Source organism: Rhinichthys klamathensis, unplaced genomic scaffold (assembly GCF_029890125.1).
Source record: "Rhinichthys klamathensis goyatoka isolate OS25496 unplaced genomic scaffold, OSU_Roscu_1.1 h1tg000318l_1, whole genome shotgun sequence".
In the NCBI taxonomy this organism is placed as follows: Eukaryota; Metazoa; Chordata; class Actinopteri; order Cypriniformes; family Leuciscidae; genus Rhinichthys; species Rhinichthys klamathensis.
The window spans coordinates 1,513,241-1,531,775 of NW_026606834.1; the positions used below are offsets into that span (position 1 = coordinate 1,513,241).

At 37.7% G+C, this 18,535-nt stretch overlaps 1 protein-coding gene across 1 annotated transcript in view; it reads left to right on the top strand.

Annotated features, from left to right (window-relative positions):
• The window catches only part of actr3 (actin related protein 3), a 30,638-nt gene that overhangs the window by 10,055 nt on the left and 2,048 nt on the right, over window positions 1-18,535 (top strand). Inside the window, exons 5-11 of the mRNA XM_056271353.1 lie at window positions 2,769-2,864; window positions 3,641-3,748; window positions 4,718-4,861; window positions 8,535-8,708; window positions 9,942-10,034; window positions 14,154-14,279; window positions 14,374-14,457. Coding sequence (XP_056127328.1) covers window positions 2,769-2,864; window positions 3,641-3,748; window positions 4,718-4,861; window positions 8,535-8,708; window positions 9,942-10,034; window positions 14,154-14,279; window positions 14,374-14,457 — 825 coding nt within the window. The remainder of the gene's footprint in view (window positions 1-2,768; window positions 2,865-3,640; window positions 3,749-4,717; window positions 4,862-8,534; window positions 8,709-9,941; window positions 10,035-14,153; window positions 14,280-14,373; window positions 14,458-18,535) is intronic.

Genomic DNA, 18,535 nt, shown 5'->3' on the forward strand with positions numbered 1-18,535 from the left:
CGCGGACGCTAGCTCTCGGCATCTCACAAACGCCACGCTGATGTTGATCCTCATTTTAGTTCTCCTTGTTTGTCCCAAAGTCTGCTTGCCGTGGTCTATGTGTGAAAGAAACAAGAACTGCGTGCCGCTAAACGTTACGCATACGCAGTTGTCCACGTCTGTCGCCATGGTTACGTCATGGCTACGGCAGTATGAACGGAAACCCAGGAAAGCGCGGATTAGGGCTGCACAACGATTAATCGCGACTAATCGTTTGCAGAATAAAAGTTTTTGTTTACATCATATATGTGTGTGTACTGTGTTAAATAATTATGTATTTATAAATACACACACATGCATGTATATATTTAAAAAATATTTACATGTTTATATACATTTTTATATTTAAAGATAATTTATATTATATAAAATTGTAAATACTTAATATATAAATAGATTTTTTTCTTAAAATTATACATGCATGTTTGTGTATTTATATATACATAATTATTATACACAGTACACACACATATATGATGTAAACAAAAACTTTTATTCTGCAAACAATTAGTCGCGATTAATCGTTGTGCAGCCCTAGCGCGGATATTGCGGCATTGACAGGCGACATTTTTTTCCGGGACGGCCACTTATTTAAAATTGAAATTTCTCTGAAATAAAAAATCTTTGGAGACTTCTGGGATATTGTGAGTACACAACTGCAGGAAATATATCACACTGTGCAAGTGATTTTTGGATATTTTATTACAAAATTCTTACATATTGTACCTTTAACATTACGCCCTCTGGAGGGGAATGTAATCGACGACAGAATAGCTTATCTGACAGAAATATAATATATAAAACTGACATTTGGATATTTGACTATATTTTGCATTATTAGTGCATACTGAGTGTCGGGATCCCACAATTTACCCATTCGTTCCAGCCTCTATCCACTTTTATGTCCTTAAACGCTCGTTTGTTTTGGGGTCGACAGCTTATAAAAATGTATTTCTGGGTTTTTTAGCTTGTTTGCTGTACACCTTGTCATATAGCAGCTTTTAGACATTGTTTTGGTTTTGTTATAAGTCATAAATGACAAGGAGGCAGCTTCTCACAATGCAAAGACAATGGAGACGGTTGGTTGTTTGGAGACGGTGTGAGCGTGGCCTTCAGATTATGACGCGCGTCGCTCTCTCTATCCACCTTATTCCTACGCCCCATGATGCTTTGCGCGAATTATGTGTGTAACTTCCGTTAAGCTGTAAACAATCAGTGAAAGACTCGCTCTATGAACGCAATACGTTACAAAAGTGTAAGGTCGTCAGGAATAAGGTGGATACTATTTTAGAAATGTGTTTTATTTCGGAAAAACAACATGCGAAGTATGAGGATGATAATCTCAGGTACTATTTATGTGTGTCATTTAATGTTAAAAGCATTTAATATGATGTTGAATATCAATATTTTTAGCCTCAGATCTTGTCAATAAATTACAAACGTTCAACTCAATGTGAACAAACAAGTCTATTCTATCCTCCTGAGACCCAGAAAAAAAAAGTTTTTTGAATTTAGTTTTTTTTAGGGCTGTCAAACGATTAATCGCGATTAATCGCATCCAAAATAAAAGTTTGTGTTTACATAATATATGTGTGTGTGTACTGTGTATAATTATTTTTAATACATAAATACCCACACATGCATGTGTATTTAAGAAATATTTGCATACTGTATATAGACTGAATGTAGCCTATATATAATGTATATTTTATATAAATATAAACATTTTATATATAAATAACATATTTTTCTTAAATATATACATGTGTGCATTTATATACAAAATAATTATACACAGTATACACACATATATATTATGTAAACACAAACTTTTATTTTGGATGCGATTAATCGTTTGACAGCCCTAGTTTTTTTTCCATGTCATCCCGCTGTTTAGAGCACAATAAACAAATGGTAAAAAAACACATATATAAAATAATATTTTATTCATACGTTATGCTATGTCCTCTGTAGTGGACGCCAGGACTAAGTTGTTTAAAAAATAAAATGACATGAAATTATATGTATAGGCAAAAACAATGGGATTTTTTTTTCAATCACCAATAAATTTAGGGGTTTCAGGATTTTTTCAACCAAAATTTATATAAAGATTATTCTCAACTATGTTATGAAAGAAATAATGGAATGAATTGATACACCATTTTACTTTTTGCAATATGTGGGTAAAATGGCCATAAATTAATATTCCCATTCAATGCAATGTATCTATACACTGTATCTAATTTGCACATTAATGTGTTTTTGGAGCAACATTTAATGAAAAAAGAAGTGTAATAATTGGAGTAATAATTGGTGACATTTTAATAATAATATCTAATATTTCATAGGAATATTGATGTATAATTTATTTCCATATTCACTTGTTGTGTCTCCCAGAATGCCTGATAAACATGATTTTAGTCCTGATGTCCTCTACAGTGGACACGTTTGAAATCAATGCCCTGTTCTGTAACAAAGTATTTTCTTTATTTGAAACCCCTTAACATTTTCCTGAGATGTTGTTTTATGAAATACAATTTGAAAAAGTAGTCCAATTTAAATTATAATTACAATATATTATCATATTTCCATAAGAATGCTACATTTGATCACTAAATTAATCTCAGACATTTTTAAAGACCAAGGAGAAGTTGTTTTCATGGTGAAACCTCCAAACATGTTTATTTAGACCAGCGCATCACTTCCTGCTCTTGGTTTCTCTGTTGCAGACTGAACCACCGCTAAACACGCCAGAAAACCGCGAGTACACGGCCGAGATCATGTTTGAGTCCTTTAATGTGCCGGGGCTGTACATCGCTGTGCAGGTATACACACACACACACACACACACACACACACACACACACACACACACACACACACACTAGAGCTGCATGATTCTGGATGAATTGAGAATCACGATTTTCTTTGTTTAAAATAGAGATCACGATTCTGAATAGACAACTTAACAAAATAACACGTAATTTAATAGAGGTTCCGACAAAATGTTAATTAATGAAGTCTATTTTTAAAAATATTTAATTAATTTGAAGGAATTATTTAAAAAAGAAAATGAGTTGAGTGAATAATTCAATGACTCACTCATAAAGGCTTTACTTGTTTCATTACTGAATGAATCAGCTTTTTTGAACAAATCTCTTGAATGACATAAATTAAAATGTATAGATTTTAAGTCACGTGTCGCCACCTACTGGTGTAACGGTGTAATTGATACAATCTTTTTTTGAAGGATCAAGTTACTTTCAAAAGGTGATTTACTCTACCCTAGACACCAGTGTTTATATCCGAGCTATAAACTTTTGAGATAATCTGAATGTTTGTAACACAGAAATAATGATACTGTGTGTTTGAAAAGACTTTGTGGAGCTGTTTCATATCTATACATGACAACCGCTCTCTCTGTTCGCTTGTCAAACGTTTAATAGACAGAGCCGAATCATTGTCGTTTAGGAATTAGATCGCGTGGGTGTTTAAATCGAGATCACAATCTTTTTAATCGATTAATTGAGCAGCTCTAAAACACACACACACAAACGGATACATGTCTGTGTTTGGCTGATCGTGTGTGTGTGTTCGTCAGGCTGTCTTGGCTCTGGCGGCATCATGGACGTCTCGGCAGGTTGGGGAGCGAACGCTCACAGGAACCGTCATCGACAGCGGAGACGGAGTTACTCACGTCATTCCAGTGGTACGTCACACACACACACACACACACACACACTACAGAACAATCATTCTCTCAAAAGTGCTGTTTTAATTCTGAATGATTCTGTCCACTTGTGGATTCTCATGTCAGTCCTGAGAGCTGGAATATAATGTGCCATTTTTACATTTGATTTTCAAACATTTATTTAAACTTAAACATTTTTACATTTCAATCTGGATTAAAACGTGCCAGACAAGATATCTGAAGATGTTGTAATTTCTTTATTATAGTTTTATTTTTGTGTCCTTTTACACTTTAGTCTGTTTGAAACTGTTAATATATTTGTATTGTGTATTGTTTTACCTCATTAAAATCTTCAGCGTTCTTTTTGTTATATGGAAAAGTGATTAAACTTGTTATTAGGAGTACAACACTAACTTAATTTAATACCGTGATAAAAGCTTTAGAAATTATTATAGTGATGCGCTGCAAAAAATGATGTTCTTCCTCAGTGTTTCTGGCTTGTTTTCTAGTACAAATATCTAAACATTCTTAAATCAAGATATATTTACTTGAGATGCAAAATGACTGAAGATATTAAGTCTTGTTTACTGAAAAATGTCAAAATGAAGTGATTTTAAAACGAGAAATATCAGGAAAATAATTTTGTTTTTCATTTAAGTTTATTTTTCTGACCCCTTTGGCAGATGTTTTTACTCGTTTTAAGCATAAACTCACTTAATTTTGATACATTTTTCAGAAAACTAGACTTAATATCTTGAGAATATCTTCTTTAGTATCTTGATTTAAGAATGTGGAAAACAAGGCAGAAATACTGAGTAAGAACATCATTTTTTGCAGGATTGAAAATTTGATAGTCACATGATATGCATTTTTCTGAGCGGCGGTTTGTGTTTCCTAATGCGTTTTGATCCTGTTGAAGTCGATCTACATGCTCACGGGACTCAGCAGGACAGCAGGAAAGTTAAAAGTCTCTGCTTTGATTGACAGGCGGAGGGATACGTGATCGGCAGCTGCATTAAACACATTCCCATCGCTGGCCGGGACATCACGTATTTCACGCAGCAGTTGCTGAGGGAGAGAGAGGTGGGCATCCCACCGGAGCAGTCGCTGGAGACCGCCAAAGCCGTCAAGGTGAGTGTGTGTGTGTGTGTGATGATCACACGAGCGTCTCGTCCTCCAGACTCTAGCCTCGTTTACACTGTCAGTCAAATGTGACCCAATTCTGATGTTTTGCTCATATGTGACACAGATCGGATGTGTTCTATGACCGTGTAAACAGGGAAAAAATGCATGCATTCGGATATTTCGAGATGTTTCAGGCCTCGTTCATATGTGGAAATAAATCCGATATGTGCCAATGCGACTGTCATGTAAACGGGCTAGGGCTGCAACTAACGATTATTTTGATAATCGATTAATCGGACGATTATTTTTCCGATTAATCGAAAAATCAATTAGATTTTTTTGTTTATTATAACTAAATAAAACCCTAAATCAGGGTATTTATGTGTAAAAGTGTACTTTAAAATGTGCAAAAGCCACACATTGAGTTTTACAAATATCAATATGTGCATTGTTTTTATTGATAATTGCTGATGGCAAGTTGACAACCATGATTAATGTATAAACAAATTTTTTATATCCAACATATTATGTTTTAACACAATTTTTGTTAAAACGAATTTGCACAGACATGTTGTTCAGATGTGAAGATATAAACTAAAAACATCTAAAATATATAATTAATTTGATTTTTATTTAAAATTAATTGAATTATAAGGATAAATTGATCAAATAAATATCGAAAGACTGAAAACAAGCGTGTGAACGTAGAGCCGCAGTAGATCGCGTTTAAAAAACATTTAAACCTTAATAGTAGACAAATGCTATAAAAGAGAACGGGATGGAGGTACGCATCAAGCTAACGGGCTTGATTAAAAGGACAGGAAAAATGATGCATTAGTGCACAAGCAATGACATTCGTTGACAACGATTTTCATAATCGATTATTATCGATTTTATCGATTAGTTGTTGTAGCCCTAAAACGGGCAGATTGGATTTTCTGAGGCGTTAGGCAACGTCTCCACGGTTTAATGACGAGAGAAACCCCGACGCGCATATGTAAAGGGATGGATTGCCCGACGAAACGTCATGTCGTCTTAGGAGAGGAATGTGCACAAACGTTAACACAACATATTAATGGTTGGCTTGCTCATCCTAAAATTTCGGACCCACTGCTCCTCCACAATATGCTCCCGCCAGTCCTGAGATCTCTCGCACACAGTAACTGAAGCACATGCACAGGCTGCAATGATGGCCCTTTTCGTCCTCAACATTTTTTAAAGAGCATTAAAGAGTCACACATGCTTTTGTTTTATCTCGCTTGGACTACTTTAATTCACTTTATATTGATTACCTCTATCCTTCAAGTCAGGGCTTCAGATGGTCCAAAATACTGCAGCCAGGGGCTCGTAAACGACAACACATTACTCCGATATTAGTGTCTCTTAATTGGTCGCCAGTGTGTTATAGAGTTAAACTCAACATTTTTTTGTTTGTTTTTAAGTCTTTAAATGGTCTGGCACCTTTCTATTTATCAGATCTTTTAAACATGAATAAGTCAGTAAGATGCTTGCGATCCTCTGACAGTATTACACTGTCATATCAAGATCAAGATTGAAGTTACGAGGTGACCGTGCGTTTTCATTGGCCGGTCCTAGGATATGGAAAAGTCTTGCTTTATCTGTGAGGTCTGCATCGTCGAAGTTACAGTCTTGCATTTTATTCATTATAACTTTTGGTCTCTTTTAACTCAAACTTTGTATTGCTTTTTATTACTGTGTTTTTTTGTTGTTGTTTTTTACAGCACAGTGGTCAACTTTTGTTGTGTTTATTTGTGCTTTATTAATAAATGAAATGAAATTATGGTGATATTTGGTGAACTTTGCATATCGCAGAGCTAGCATCAAGCATATTTCGCGTTCGTCCATCTGTGCAAGAACCTATGGCAAGCCGTTTTAGCTTAAATTGTTACCAGCTTTACCCGTCGTAATTGCATTTTTACTAGTAAGAATTCAATTAGAGAGCTCTACAATAACATTTTTACTAGTCATATGTCTCCATTGATATGGCAAGCCGTTTTAGCTTAAATTGTACACAGCCTTACTCGTCGTAATGACGTTTTTACTAGTAAAAATTCAATTAGAGAGCTCTACAATTCAATTCTTACTAGTAAAAATGCAATAAGAGAGCTCTCTAATTCAATTATTACTAGTAAGAATTACAATTGCAGAGCTCTCTAATTCAATTCTTACTACCGGTAGTAACAATTACAATTAGAGAGCTCTTTAATGCAATTGTTACTAGTAAAAACTCATATTCATTAGATGCAAAACGGATTACACCCATTTCTTACTTTTCAAAATAAATTTCATATTAGTGTGGTTAGACGTTTTATACATACATATAGGCCTTTGCATTCATATATATATATATATATATATATATATATATATATTGCATTCGGCTACTGTTACATTATGAAGACTGTAACTAGGGTGACCAGACGTCACGAAAAATTCGGGACAAACCCGAAATCTATGCTGTTGCCCAGTCCGTCCCTAATTATCCCGCAAATTATATGGGATAAGCAGTGGCGTACAACTCGTTTTGCTATTTGTTTATTTAATAACCGAATTTACTTGGGGACTGAGTTCAGAGTTGGAAATACACTTAATTTTCACTTTGATGTAGGCCTACACACATGCATGTATCACAAATATGTCTATAAGCAAAACGTAACATTCACAACACATCTTCGGTACCATTAGCCTAATAAATATATCAAAATACGCAAGATCAATATGAATGCCAGATGAATAAACATGAGGCACGATTATCATAATGAGATGGCACTGAATAGTGAGCTCTCTTTTCCAATTATTACTAGTAAGAATTACAATTAGAGAGCTCTCTAATTCAATTCTTAATTGCAGAGCTCTTTAATTAAATTACAGAGCTCTGCAATTATACATATCTTTAATTTGTTTTTTTACTAGTAAGAATGCAATTACAGAGCTCTCTAATTGTAATTCTTACTAGTAACAATTCAATTGTAGAGCTGTGTAATTAAAAATGAATGGAAGTTAATGGAGACATATGACTAGTAAAAATTAATTTGTAGAGCTCTCTAATTGTAATTGTTAAGAATTGAATTAGAGAGTTCTGCAATTGTAATTCTTACTACCGGTAGTAATAATTGAATTAGAGAGCTCTCCAATTGTATTTTTACTAGTAAGAATTGAATTGTAGAGCTCTCTAATTGAATTCTTACTAGTAAAAACGTCATTACGACGAGTAAGGCTGTGTACAATTTAAGCTAAAACGGCTTGCCATACATTGACTTCCATTCATTTTTAATTAAGGAGCTCTACAATTGATTTCTTACTAGTAACGATTAGAATTAGAGAGCTCTCTAATAAAATGTTTACTAGTAAGAATGCAATTACAGAGCTCTTTAATTGAATTTTTTACTTGTAAAAAATTAAATTAAAGATATGTATAATTGCAGAGCTCTGTAATTTGAATTCTTACTAGTAAAAATACAATTACGACGAGTAACGCTGGGAACAATTTAAGCTAAAACGGTGTATTCAAGTGTAAACGCATGAATCGGATATGGGTCACAATTGAAAGAACATGTAAACAGACAGTAAAATAAAATCTGATACAGGCAACACATCAGAATTGGGCACTAAGACCTGCGGTGTAAACGAGGCCTCTGAGCGTGTGTTTCTGCCGCAGGAGCGCTTCAGTTACGTCTGTCCCGACCTGGTGAAGGAGTTCAGCAAGTACGACACAGACGGATCCAAGTGGATCAAGCAGTACACCGGCATCAACGCCATCAGCAAGAAGGAGTTCACCATCGACGTGGGATACGAGCGCTTCCTGGGACCCGAGATCTTCTTTCATCCTGAGGTTTGTACATGCGCACAGACATCTTTCTATTATTGCTATTAAAGACTTATTAAAGGGGTGGTTGATTATGATTTCACTTTTCTAACTTTAGTTAGTGTGTAATGTTGCTGTGTGAGCATAAACATCTGCAAAGTTACGACGCTCAAAGTTCAAAGCAAAGGGAGAATATTATTTGCTTTTAAAGAAATCATTTTTTAAGGACTACAACAAACGGCTGGGGACTTTTACATTTTTTTTTTTAGTTGCTTTAAACACCAAAACGATACAACATACATTTTAGAGCCAGGGGAGCAAAGATCACACACACACACACACATATACATATAAAAAAATACACAAGCTTCCTCCCGGGCCAGTGACATCACCAACCCTAAAATTTACATAAACCCCGCCCCCGGGAACAATATTAATATTAATATTTCTATTAAAGAACATTATAGTATCTGCATAATAATCTTTGCACTTTTTTTTTTCTTTAAATACATTATCATCGTATCAGCAAAATGTATTATACTTATAATACATTTTGATACGACTTAAGTGTATATATACATTTATATAATTTATATGTATTGATGTTAGTACACAAACCAATTTGAGTACATACAGCAGTGTCCAAAAGTGGAAAATTGACACTCTTTATTAAAATATTATTCAAAAGATTTTCTAAGCATATTGCGTAGTTATGCTTGGAGTCGATTGCTTTATGTGATAATAACATTATGAAACCATTTTTATCCAGACTGTCATACAAAGAAATTATGAACATGCAGAACCAATGAAATATTAATAACTGATTATGTTTTTGTCAATGTATGCTTTTTTTTTGCTTAGTATAGCTCAAGTTTGCCTTTTTTTGCCAAATAATTTTGTCAGATAAATACCTAGCTTAGTGTTTTGTTTATCCCTCATATCAAAAAAATATATATATTTTTCTCATTTTGAAGGTTTAAGGTCATTTAAAAACAAATATCCCCTCTGGAAATCACTTTTGGCCACTACTGTATGTATGTACATATTGAGTCTTGAGTATGTTAAACATGTTTTGCTGATAAGTCCTCGTCGAATGTGTGTAAAAGATTCTCAGGTACAGTACTTAGATATTTTGGCGGGTTGTTCTGTAGGGACAGAGAGTATTCATTTTGTTTGTGCACTTCTTCAAAAATGTCTCAAATTGGATATTAAAAATAGTTCCCAAACCGCACGCTCACACACTCTTGTTTCCTCTTTCAGTTCGCTAATCCAGACTTCACCCAGCCGATCTCTGAGGTGGTGGACGAGGTCATTCAGAACTGTCCCATCGACGTGCGCCGCCCGCTCTATAAGGTCAGTAATGTTTCTCTGTGCTGAAGGAACAGGTTTTCTTAAAGGGATACTTCAGGATTTAGCATTAAGCTTTGTATTAGTAGGAAACCTGTAGTATTATACCGTGCTTTCCACCCTCATATCCCCCTGAGACGAGAGATTTATGTATTTTTTTGTCTGGAAAAAATCCTCCGATGACGCAAAAATCGTCATTTTGCGTCATCGGAGGATTTTTTGGCCAGAGGCTGAAGACTACAGTCAGTAGTAGGAGCTGTCCCGCATGTTCTCAACCCGCCCATAGAGGCTGGGATCGCACTCACAGAATGTACAGATAGTGTCAGACATCTTTTTTTGGAAGCTAAGCTAAGCTAACAGGCTCTTGTTCTGTGGAGAAAGCTGAGTAGTAGGGGTTACCATCCTCTTTTTCCCGGACATGTCCGGCTGTCGATGTCCAGGATTCAGCTTTTGCTTTCTGCAGTCGCCATTCATTGTTTACATTAGGGATGGCCCGATACCATTTTTTTTCAAACCGATACGAGTACGAGTATTTACATTTGTGTACTTGCCGATACCGAGTACCGATACCGATATTTCTACCGCAAAAGTAATAGGCTCCCAGAAAAGAAGACGACTATTTTAGAACAGAGGTTAGAAGACTGTTTTTATTTTCTTCTCTGCTTGTTTTAACAAGTCTAAAAATAAATAAAAATTAGTAAAATAATAAATGTATTAACACACAAACCACTGTTAATTTAACATAAAAGCAAGCAGGCTACTGCGTGCATGGTCTGGCATGACTGAATGCGCGCAAAGTGCGCTCCCTTAATAAATCCTAAAAGCTGACAGTTCATCGCGATCTCACACATCTCTGTTATTATCAATGAAGCTGACTGCACAATCAATCTTTCATAATATCCACACTTTGTTTGTTATAATTAGAGGATTTGCCAGCATACAGAATTCAGCACTGAACAAAAAAGTCCGTTTTAAGCAGTGAGGGGAGTCTATCTTAAATGCTTCTGATTGGCCATTGCGTTCCAGAAATCAACACATATGTCTGTGATTGGCTACATCGCTCAACGCTGTAACCATGTTATGAATAGAAACTCTGGCCTGTAAATCGTTTCTATTTTGTTGTAGTTGTTCTTGTTGCTTTTCTGCAAGAGATGAATAAAAATCTATTAGTTTTTATGTTTTATTCATAGATATTTCTAGTTTGCGGGAGTCCCGCGAATCGTTTTACTCTCCCGCACCCGCACACACAGAGTGAGTGCATTACCGCCCGCGCGCGCGCTCGGCCATCAGATCTATGATGCGTCTTCAGATGTTTAATTAGATTGCTGGTGTTAAACGATGTACTTTCTTTCCCTCCTCTCGACACCTTAGCTGAACATAACTCACAGTCTGCCTTGCTGTTGTCATCACCCCTTATCTTGAAATGAGCCCAAACCGCCGACATTATACTTTCCTATGCCTCAGTTCACCTCGACAAAGCACTCGCGGCGGCCAGTTTCGTTTTGCAAAATGTACGTGGTATCGGTGCGTGGTATCGGCGAATTTTTATGAGTACGAGTACGAGTATATTAGGACAGTATCGGCCCGATCCCCGATGCCAGTATCGGTATCGGGCCATCCCTAGTTTACATGCACACCTTTTGTTTCAATCTAACTGAATTCATTCCGATTGGTGAATCTGAATGTAGTGTTTACATGAACGCTAAACAAGTGATCGGTTGATGTGCGTTTTAACATTGCTAAGAAAATTCCCGCTCCTCCGTGAGAGATACGAGACCGGTGCGTCTCACAGGTGTCGCTCATCGGTAATCACGCCACCGGCCTCGTCCTGCTCGCCACAGTAAACATGATGAATGGCGACTGTAGAACGCAAAAGCCGAATCCCGGACATTTTGGGCGATCTCGAAACAGCCTAGACTTGTTGTTTAACTACTGCGCTCTGTTACCGGTAGGCGTGGCCTCCTAGGGCAGTGAAGCAAGTGCATTCTGGGAGTTGTTGTCTTTCATCCACATAAGCCAAAAATACATTTTCTGGCTTTTCTCAGTCTAGAAAGCTCCAAATTCAAAAATAATTTCACATTTCTTCTACATAAATGACCAATTTTAAATACACATTCATCTTTCCAGAGGTGAAGTATCCCTTTAAGCTCAGATCAATTCATAGTTTTCCGTCATGTGACTGGTACGGAGAACTGGAGGCCAAAACATCCATAGAACTGCACAATTTTCCATCTCAAAAGAACAAAAAATATGTGAACAAAATACAAGTTTTGGGCACTTGTGATCCATATACCGTAAGCACCCGCTGCCGTATTTCAGTCACTAAAAACAGCAGGACATGCTAAAACGCTTCACGTTAAAATCACTTCAAGTGCCTTAAAGGGATAGTTCACCCAAAAATGAAAACTCTGTCAGTAATTACTCGCCCTCATGTTGTTCCCCGTAAGACTTTCGTTCATCTTCAGAACACAAATTAAGATATTTTTGATTAAATCTGAGAGCTGGATCACTCCTCCATAGGCTTCTTAAGGGATTGAAACTTGCCGGCCCAGAAAAGTTATTAAAGACATCATTAAAAGAGTCCGAGTGACTACAGTGGCTCAACCTTAAGTTTATCAAGCGACGAGAATACTTTTTGTGCGCAAAAAAACAAACAAAATTAACGACTTTATTCAACTCTTCATTTCCTTCTCTGTGGGCCTCGAGTGAGTTCATGTAGTGTAACAGCGCAGCTTGGTGAATCTGAATCCTGAATGTAGTGTTTACATTTTCTGGCTTTTCTCATTTTAGAAAGCTCCAAATTCAAAAATAATTTCACATTTCTTCTACACAAAGGGATACTTCACCTCTGGAAAGATGAATGTGTATTTAAAATGGGTCATTTAACTCTAAATTCGCCCTTCCACAATTTAAGGCCTTAAAACGGTCAGAGCAGAAAGTCTTAAATTCATAAAGTCATGCATTAAACTGCAAAAAAAAAAAAAAAAAAATGTCGTGTTCTAGTACAGATATCTAAATTGTAGATGTGTTTACTTGAGAAGCAAAATTCAGAAAAAATTAGAACAATTTGCCAATGGGGTTAGAACAATATTTTTCCCTTTTGAATTAAGATTATTTTTCTGACCCCTTGTTTAAACAGTTTTCATGAATTTTTTCAAAAAGTGACTTTATCTTCAGTCTTTTTGCTTCTCCAATAAATGTATCTTGATTTGAGAATGTTTAGATATTTGTACTGGAAACCAAGAAAGAACATGATTTTTTGCATTATGATCAGAAAAGTTTCCATATTCTAGTGCGGGGGAGCAGAGGTTTTCAAGCCTTCAGCTTTTTCATTTTTGTAAAAGGAATTAAAAAGTAATGTAAATCTGTTGCAAATTGTATTTTCTAACTCTAAAGTGTTGCTAATACAACTCAGTTGTGTTTCTTCCTAGAGATTTACATTTAGAGAACATATTGATGTGTTCTGTTCTATTCGGGTTATTCCTTAAAATTGATTAATTAGTCTTAAAAAGGTCTTTATAAAGTCTTAAATCTACTGTTATAAAACCCGCAAAAAAACTCAGATTTTGACATTTTGTGTTTCAAATTTTCTTTACTTTTAGACTTAAAGCTTTATAAAATACCTTTTTAAGACCATCATTACACTGCAAAATAATGTTCTTTCTTCCTCAGTATTTCTGTCTTGTTTTCCAGTACAAATATCAAAACATTCTTAAATCAAGAAACATTTACTGGAGAAGGAAAATGACTGAAGATATTAAGTCTTGTTTTCTAAAAAAAAAACATAAAAATGAATTGAGTTTTTGCTTAAAAAGGAGAAGAAAAAAAATCTGCCAATGGGGTCAAAAAAAAATCTTGCTTTCACTTCGAATTAAGTGTTTTTCTGACCTCAATGGCAGATATTTGTTCTTGTTTTAAACACTTAATCAGTTAATTTTGACATTTTTCATCAAACAAGACTTCATATCTCCAGTCATTTTGCTTTTCCGGTCTTGATTTATAAATGTTTTGATATTTGTACTGGAAAACACGACAGAAATATACTAAGGAAGAACCCCTTTAGTGCAGTGTGTGTGTAACCTGTAGAAAGCCTCTGTGTGTGTAAACACGTGTCCTCTTTTGCAGAACATCGTTCTGTCGGGCGGCTCCACCATGTTTCGTGACTTCGGCCGGCGTCTGCAGAGAGACCTGAAGAGAACGGTCGACGCTCGCCTGAAGCTCAGCGAGGAGCTCAGCGGAGGAAAACTCAAGGTCCCGTTTAAACATCTACTTCAGCGTCGGTGTGTTTAGAATGAGAAGTGAAATAAAAAACTCAATCTCCTCTGCATCTCCTCTGCTCTCACAGCCGAAACCCATCGACGTTCAGGTCATCACCCATCACATGCAGCGATACGCCGTGTGGTTTGGAGGATCCATGCTGGCCTCGACTGTGAGTCACACACACACTCACTCAGACACAGACACACTCACTCACTCACTCACTCACTCACTGAGACACACACATACACAGACTCACTTACACACTCGCTCACAGACACACACTCACTCACTCACTCACTCATAGAGACACACACACACACACAACACACTCACTCACTCACTCACTCACTCACTCACACACACACACACACACACACACACACACACACACACACTCACACACACACATACACACACTCACACACACATACACACACTCACACACTGACACACACACACACACTCACTCAGACACACACACACACACTCACAGACTCACTCACTCAGACACACACATACACAGACTCACTCACTCACTCACTGAGACACACACATACAGACTCACTTACACACTCACTCACTCATAGACACACACACACAACACACTCACTCACACACTCAGACACACACTCAGACACACACTCAGACACACACTCAGACACACACTCAGACACACACTCAGACACACACTCAGACACACACTCAGACACACACTCAGACACACACTCAGACACACACTCAGACACACACTCAGACACACACTCAGACACACACTCAGACACACACTCAGACACACACTCAGACACACACTCAGACACACACTCAGACACACACTCAGACACACACTCAGACACACACTCAGACACACACTCAGACACACACTCAGACACACACTCAGACACACACTCAGTCAGACACACACTCAGTCAGACACACACTCAGTCAGACACACACTCAGTCAGACACACACTCAGTCAGACACACACTCAGTCAGACACACACTCAGTCAGACACACACTCAGTCAGACACACACTCAGTCAGACACACACTCAGTCAGACACACACTCAGTCAGACACACACTCAGTCAGACACACACTCAGTCAGTCACACACACACTCAGTCAGTCACACACACACTCAGTCAGTCACACACACACACACTCAGTCACACACACACACACTCAGTCACACACACACACACTCAGTCACACACACACACACTCAGTCACACACACACACACACACTCAGTCACACACACACACACTCAGTCACACACACACACACTCAGTCACACACACACTCAGTCACACACACACTCAGTCACACAGTCAGACACACACTCAGTCAGACACACACTCAGTCAGACACACACTCAGTCAGACACACACTCAGTCAGACACACACTCAGTCAGACACACACTCAGTCAGACACACACTCAGTCAGACACACACTCAGTCAGACACACACTCAGTCAGACACACACTCAGTCAGACACACACTCAGTCAGTCACACACACACTCAGTCAGTCACACACACACTCAGTCAGTCACACACACACACACTCAGTCACACACACACACACTCAGTCACACACACACACACTCAGTCACACACACACACACTCAGTCACACACACACACACTCAGTCACACACACACACACTCAGTCACACACACACACACTCAGTCACACACACACTCAGTCACACACACACTCAGTCACACACACACTCAGTCACACACACACTCAGTCACACACACACTCAGTCACACACACACTCAGTCACACACACACACACTCAGTCACACACACACACACTCAGTCACACACACACACACTCAGTCACACACACACACACTCAGTCACACACACACTCAGTCACACACACACACTCAGTCACACACACACTCAGTCACACACACACTCAGTCACACACACACTCAGTCACACACACACTCAGTCACACACACACTCAGTCACACACACACTCAGTCACACACACACTCAGTCACACACACACTCAGTCACACACACACTCAGTCACACACACACTCAGTCACACACACACTCAGTCACACACACACTCAGTCACACACACACACACTCACAGAGACACACTCACAGACACACAATTTACAGCTACTTACATTATCTTTGTTGAAATATTGGTTTATTGAAATACGAAATATTAACAATTATGTATAATGCATTATTCAGGTATGCATAATGTACACTATAATGCATTATATCTTTTCATAAATAATTGAAACTAAAGTTAAATGCATTATAATAATTGCAGTAGGGCTGTGCAATTAATCACAATTAATTTTTTATTCGATTTTGGCTTTCAACGATTGTGAAAGAGTCGGAGCCGAACGCGGATGAGCAAATAGGCTTCCCGTACACCCCATTGTCCCAATGGATACTTCAAACCTTTTAGCGGCTCAATTTTTCTGATGGCAACTTCAAATTTGGAGCACGACTTGCTTAGGCGTGGCTTTTGATTTTCTAGCAATTTTAGAGTTCAAATTATTTTGTAAAATAGGCATTTCGTAGAAAATAAAAAATGTTTTGTTCAGTACATTTGCTTAACAGTAAACAAAAAAACAACGTTTTTACACTTTCATCAATATTTGGCTTTAAAAAATTCCAAAGCATTCATGAGTTATAGGCATTTCAGTTCAGATCGAAGCTCTTATGGTTTTACCTAGGGCTGTCACTTTACGTTCGAAAAGCGATTGCACAATCGATCGGACCAACCAACACAAGTTTCGAAAACGAAAATAGGGAATCGATTTTAACAGCCTTTTTTTTTAACCAAAAATGTGTTTTAGGTGGACAGATCAATACAGCACACAGAACATGTCGGATGTTGGAAAATAATAATGTGTTTTCTGTTCACCAAATGCTTTTTAATATTCGCTATTACTTCAATGCAAGTGAACAAGCGCGCCGTTATGTGTTGCGTAGTGACGTGTGTGTTCAAGTAAGCCAGAAATGAGCAGATTCTACAATACGCTGTATTTAATATATCATGAGGATCACGAGTTGAGGATTTGCACTAAAGCCGCGCAGATTTGTCTTACACGAACTTCCCCAGCAAAGTGAGTAAACAGAAACACGCCAGATTGGCTCGTGATTTGACAGCGTTTCCCGCCAAAGTTCATTTTCACCGCATTTGGCGGGTCGAGGGTGTTAATCTCAATCCCTGAATGTTGCGCTCCTGTTTGTCATTGTGCTGAAACTTCACGCCAATAAATCATCAGGAATATTGCTGACTTGTGCGTCTCAAGCGCCCTCTTTACGCTCGTCCTAACGCCTGTTAGGTGTCCGTGGATTTGCCTGTATTTGGTGTTGAAAATGGAAACGTCTTTAGACCAAGCGTGCCGCACAAGCCCTGAAAAGTGAAGCCAAAGCGTCTCGATCGCCCCCCGGTGGCCGGTCCCAGTATAGCTCATAAACCCCGCCTCCCCATGTTATTCATCTAATAACCAACTAAACAATTAAATTACACTTCAAATATCATTTTTCCCAAATATGGTTTCTGTCATTTACTGTAGTTTTTATCACGCTGATGTAAGTTCAAGTGTTTATTTTTAAAATAAGTTTGTTTTTAGTTAGTTATTTGATGACGTCATGATTGACAGCTGTGATTGACAGGTGAAGTAGTCACTGAAGCACCAACAGACTTTTTTCGGGATCTCCGGAGGACTGAGGAGATTGGAGCTTTAAATTTAATATCTAAATTTCTATAATTAATTTTAAAAAGTGCAGGAGCGTGTGCTTGCGATTGATTCTGCGAGAGTGAGGGCAGGGCCTTGATTTCGCGGCTTTACTTCCGGCTCACGAAGTAAAGACTCAAGTACAAGATGTCAGCGCCATTTCGGGACACTGGCGGCTTCACTTCTGACCAATGGAAGAGAGCAAAGGGGCGTCGTCCATCTTTTTTTACAGTCTATGCTTTACATTTATTTTACAATTGATTCAATGAACACTTATGTCTCAAAAATCAAGCAGGATTTTTTCACAAAAGTGACAGCCCTAGCTTTAACAGGTTAATGTTTGTTTTGTCTGAGCTGAAATCATGACCATCTGAGAACGTCTGCTGTCGAGGGCTCATCTGACGAGGAATCAGACTTTGCGTGATCACTGAGGTTACAGTTCATTGTGCTGTGAAACATACGCTAACGTTCCTGCGTTCACTGTTACACATTCACATATAAAGAGACATTTGAATGAATAA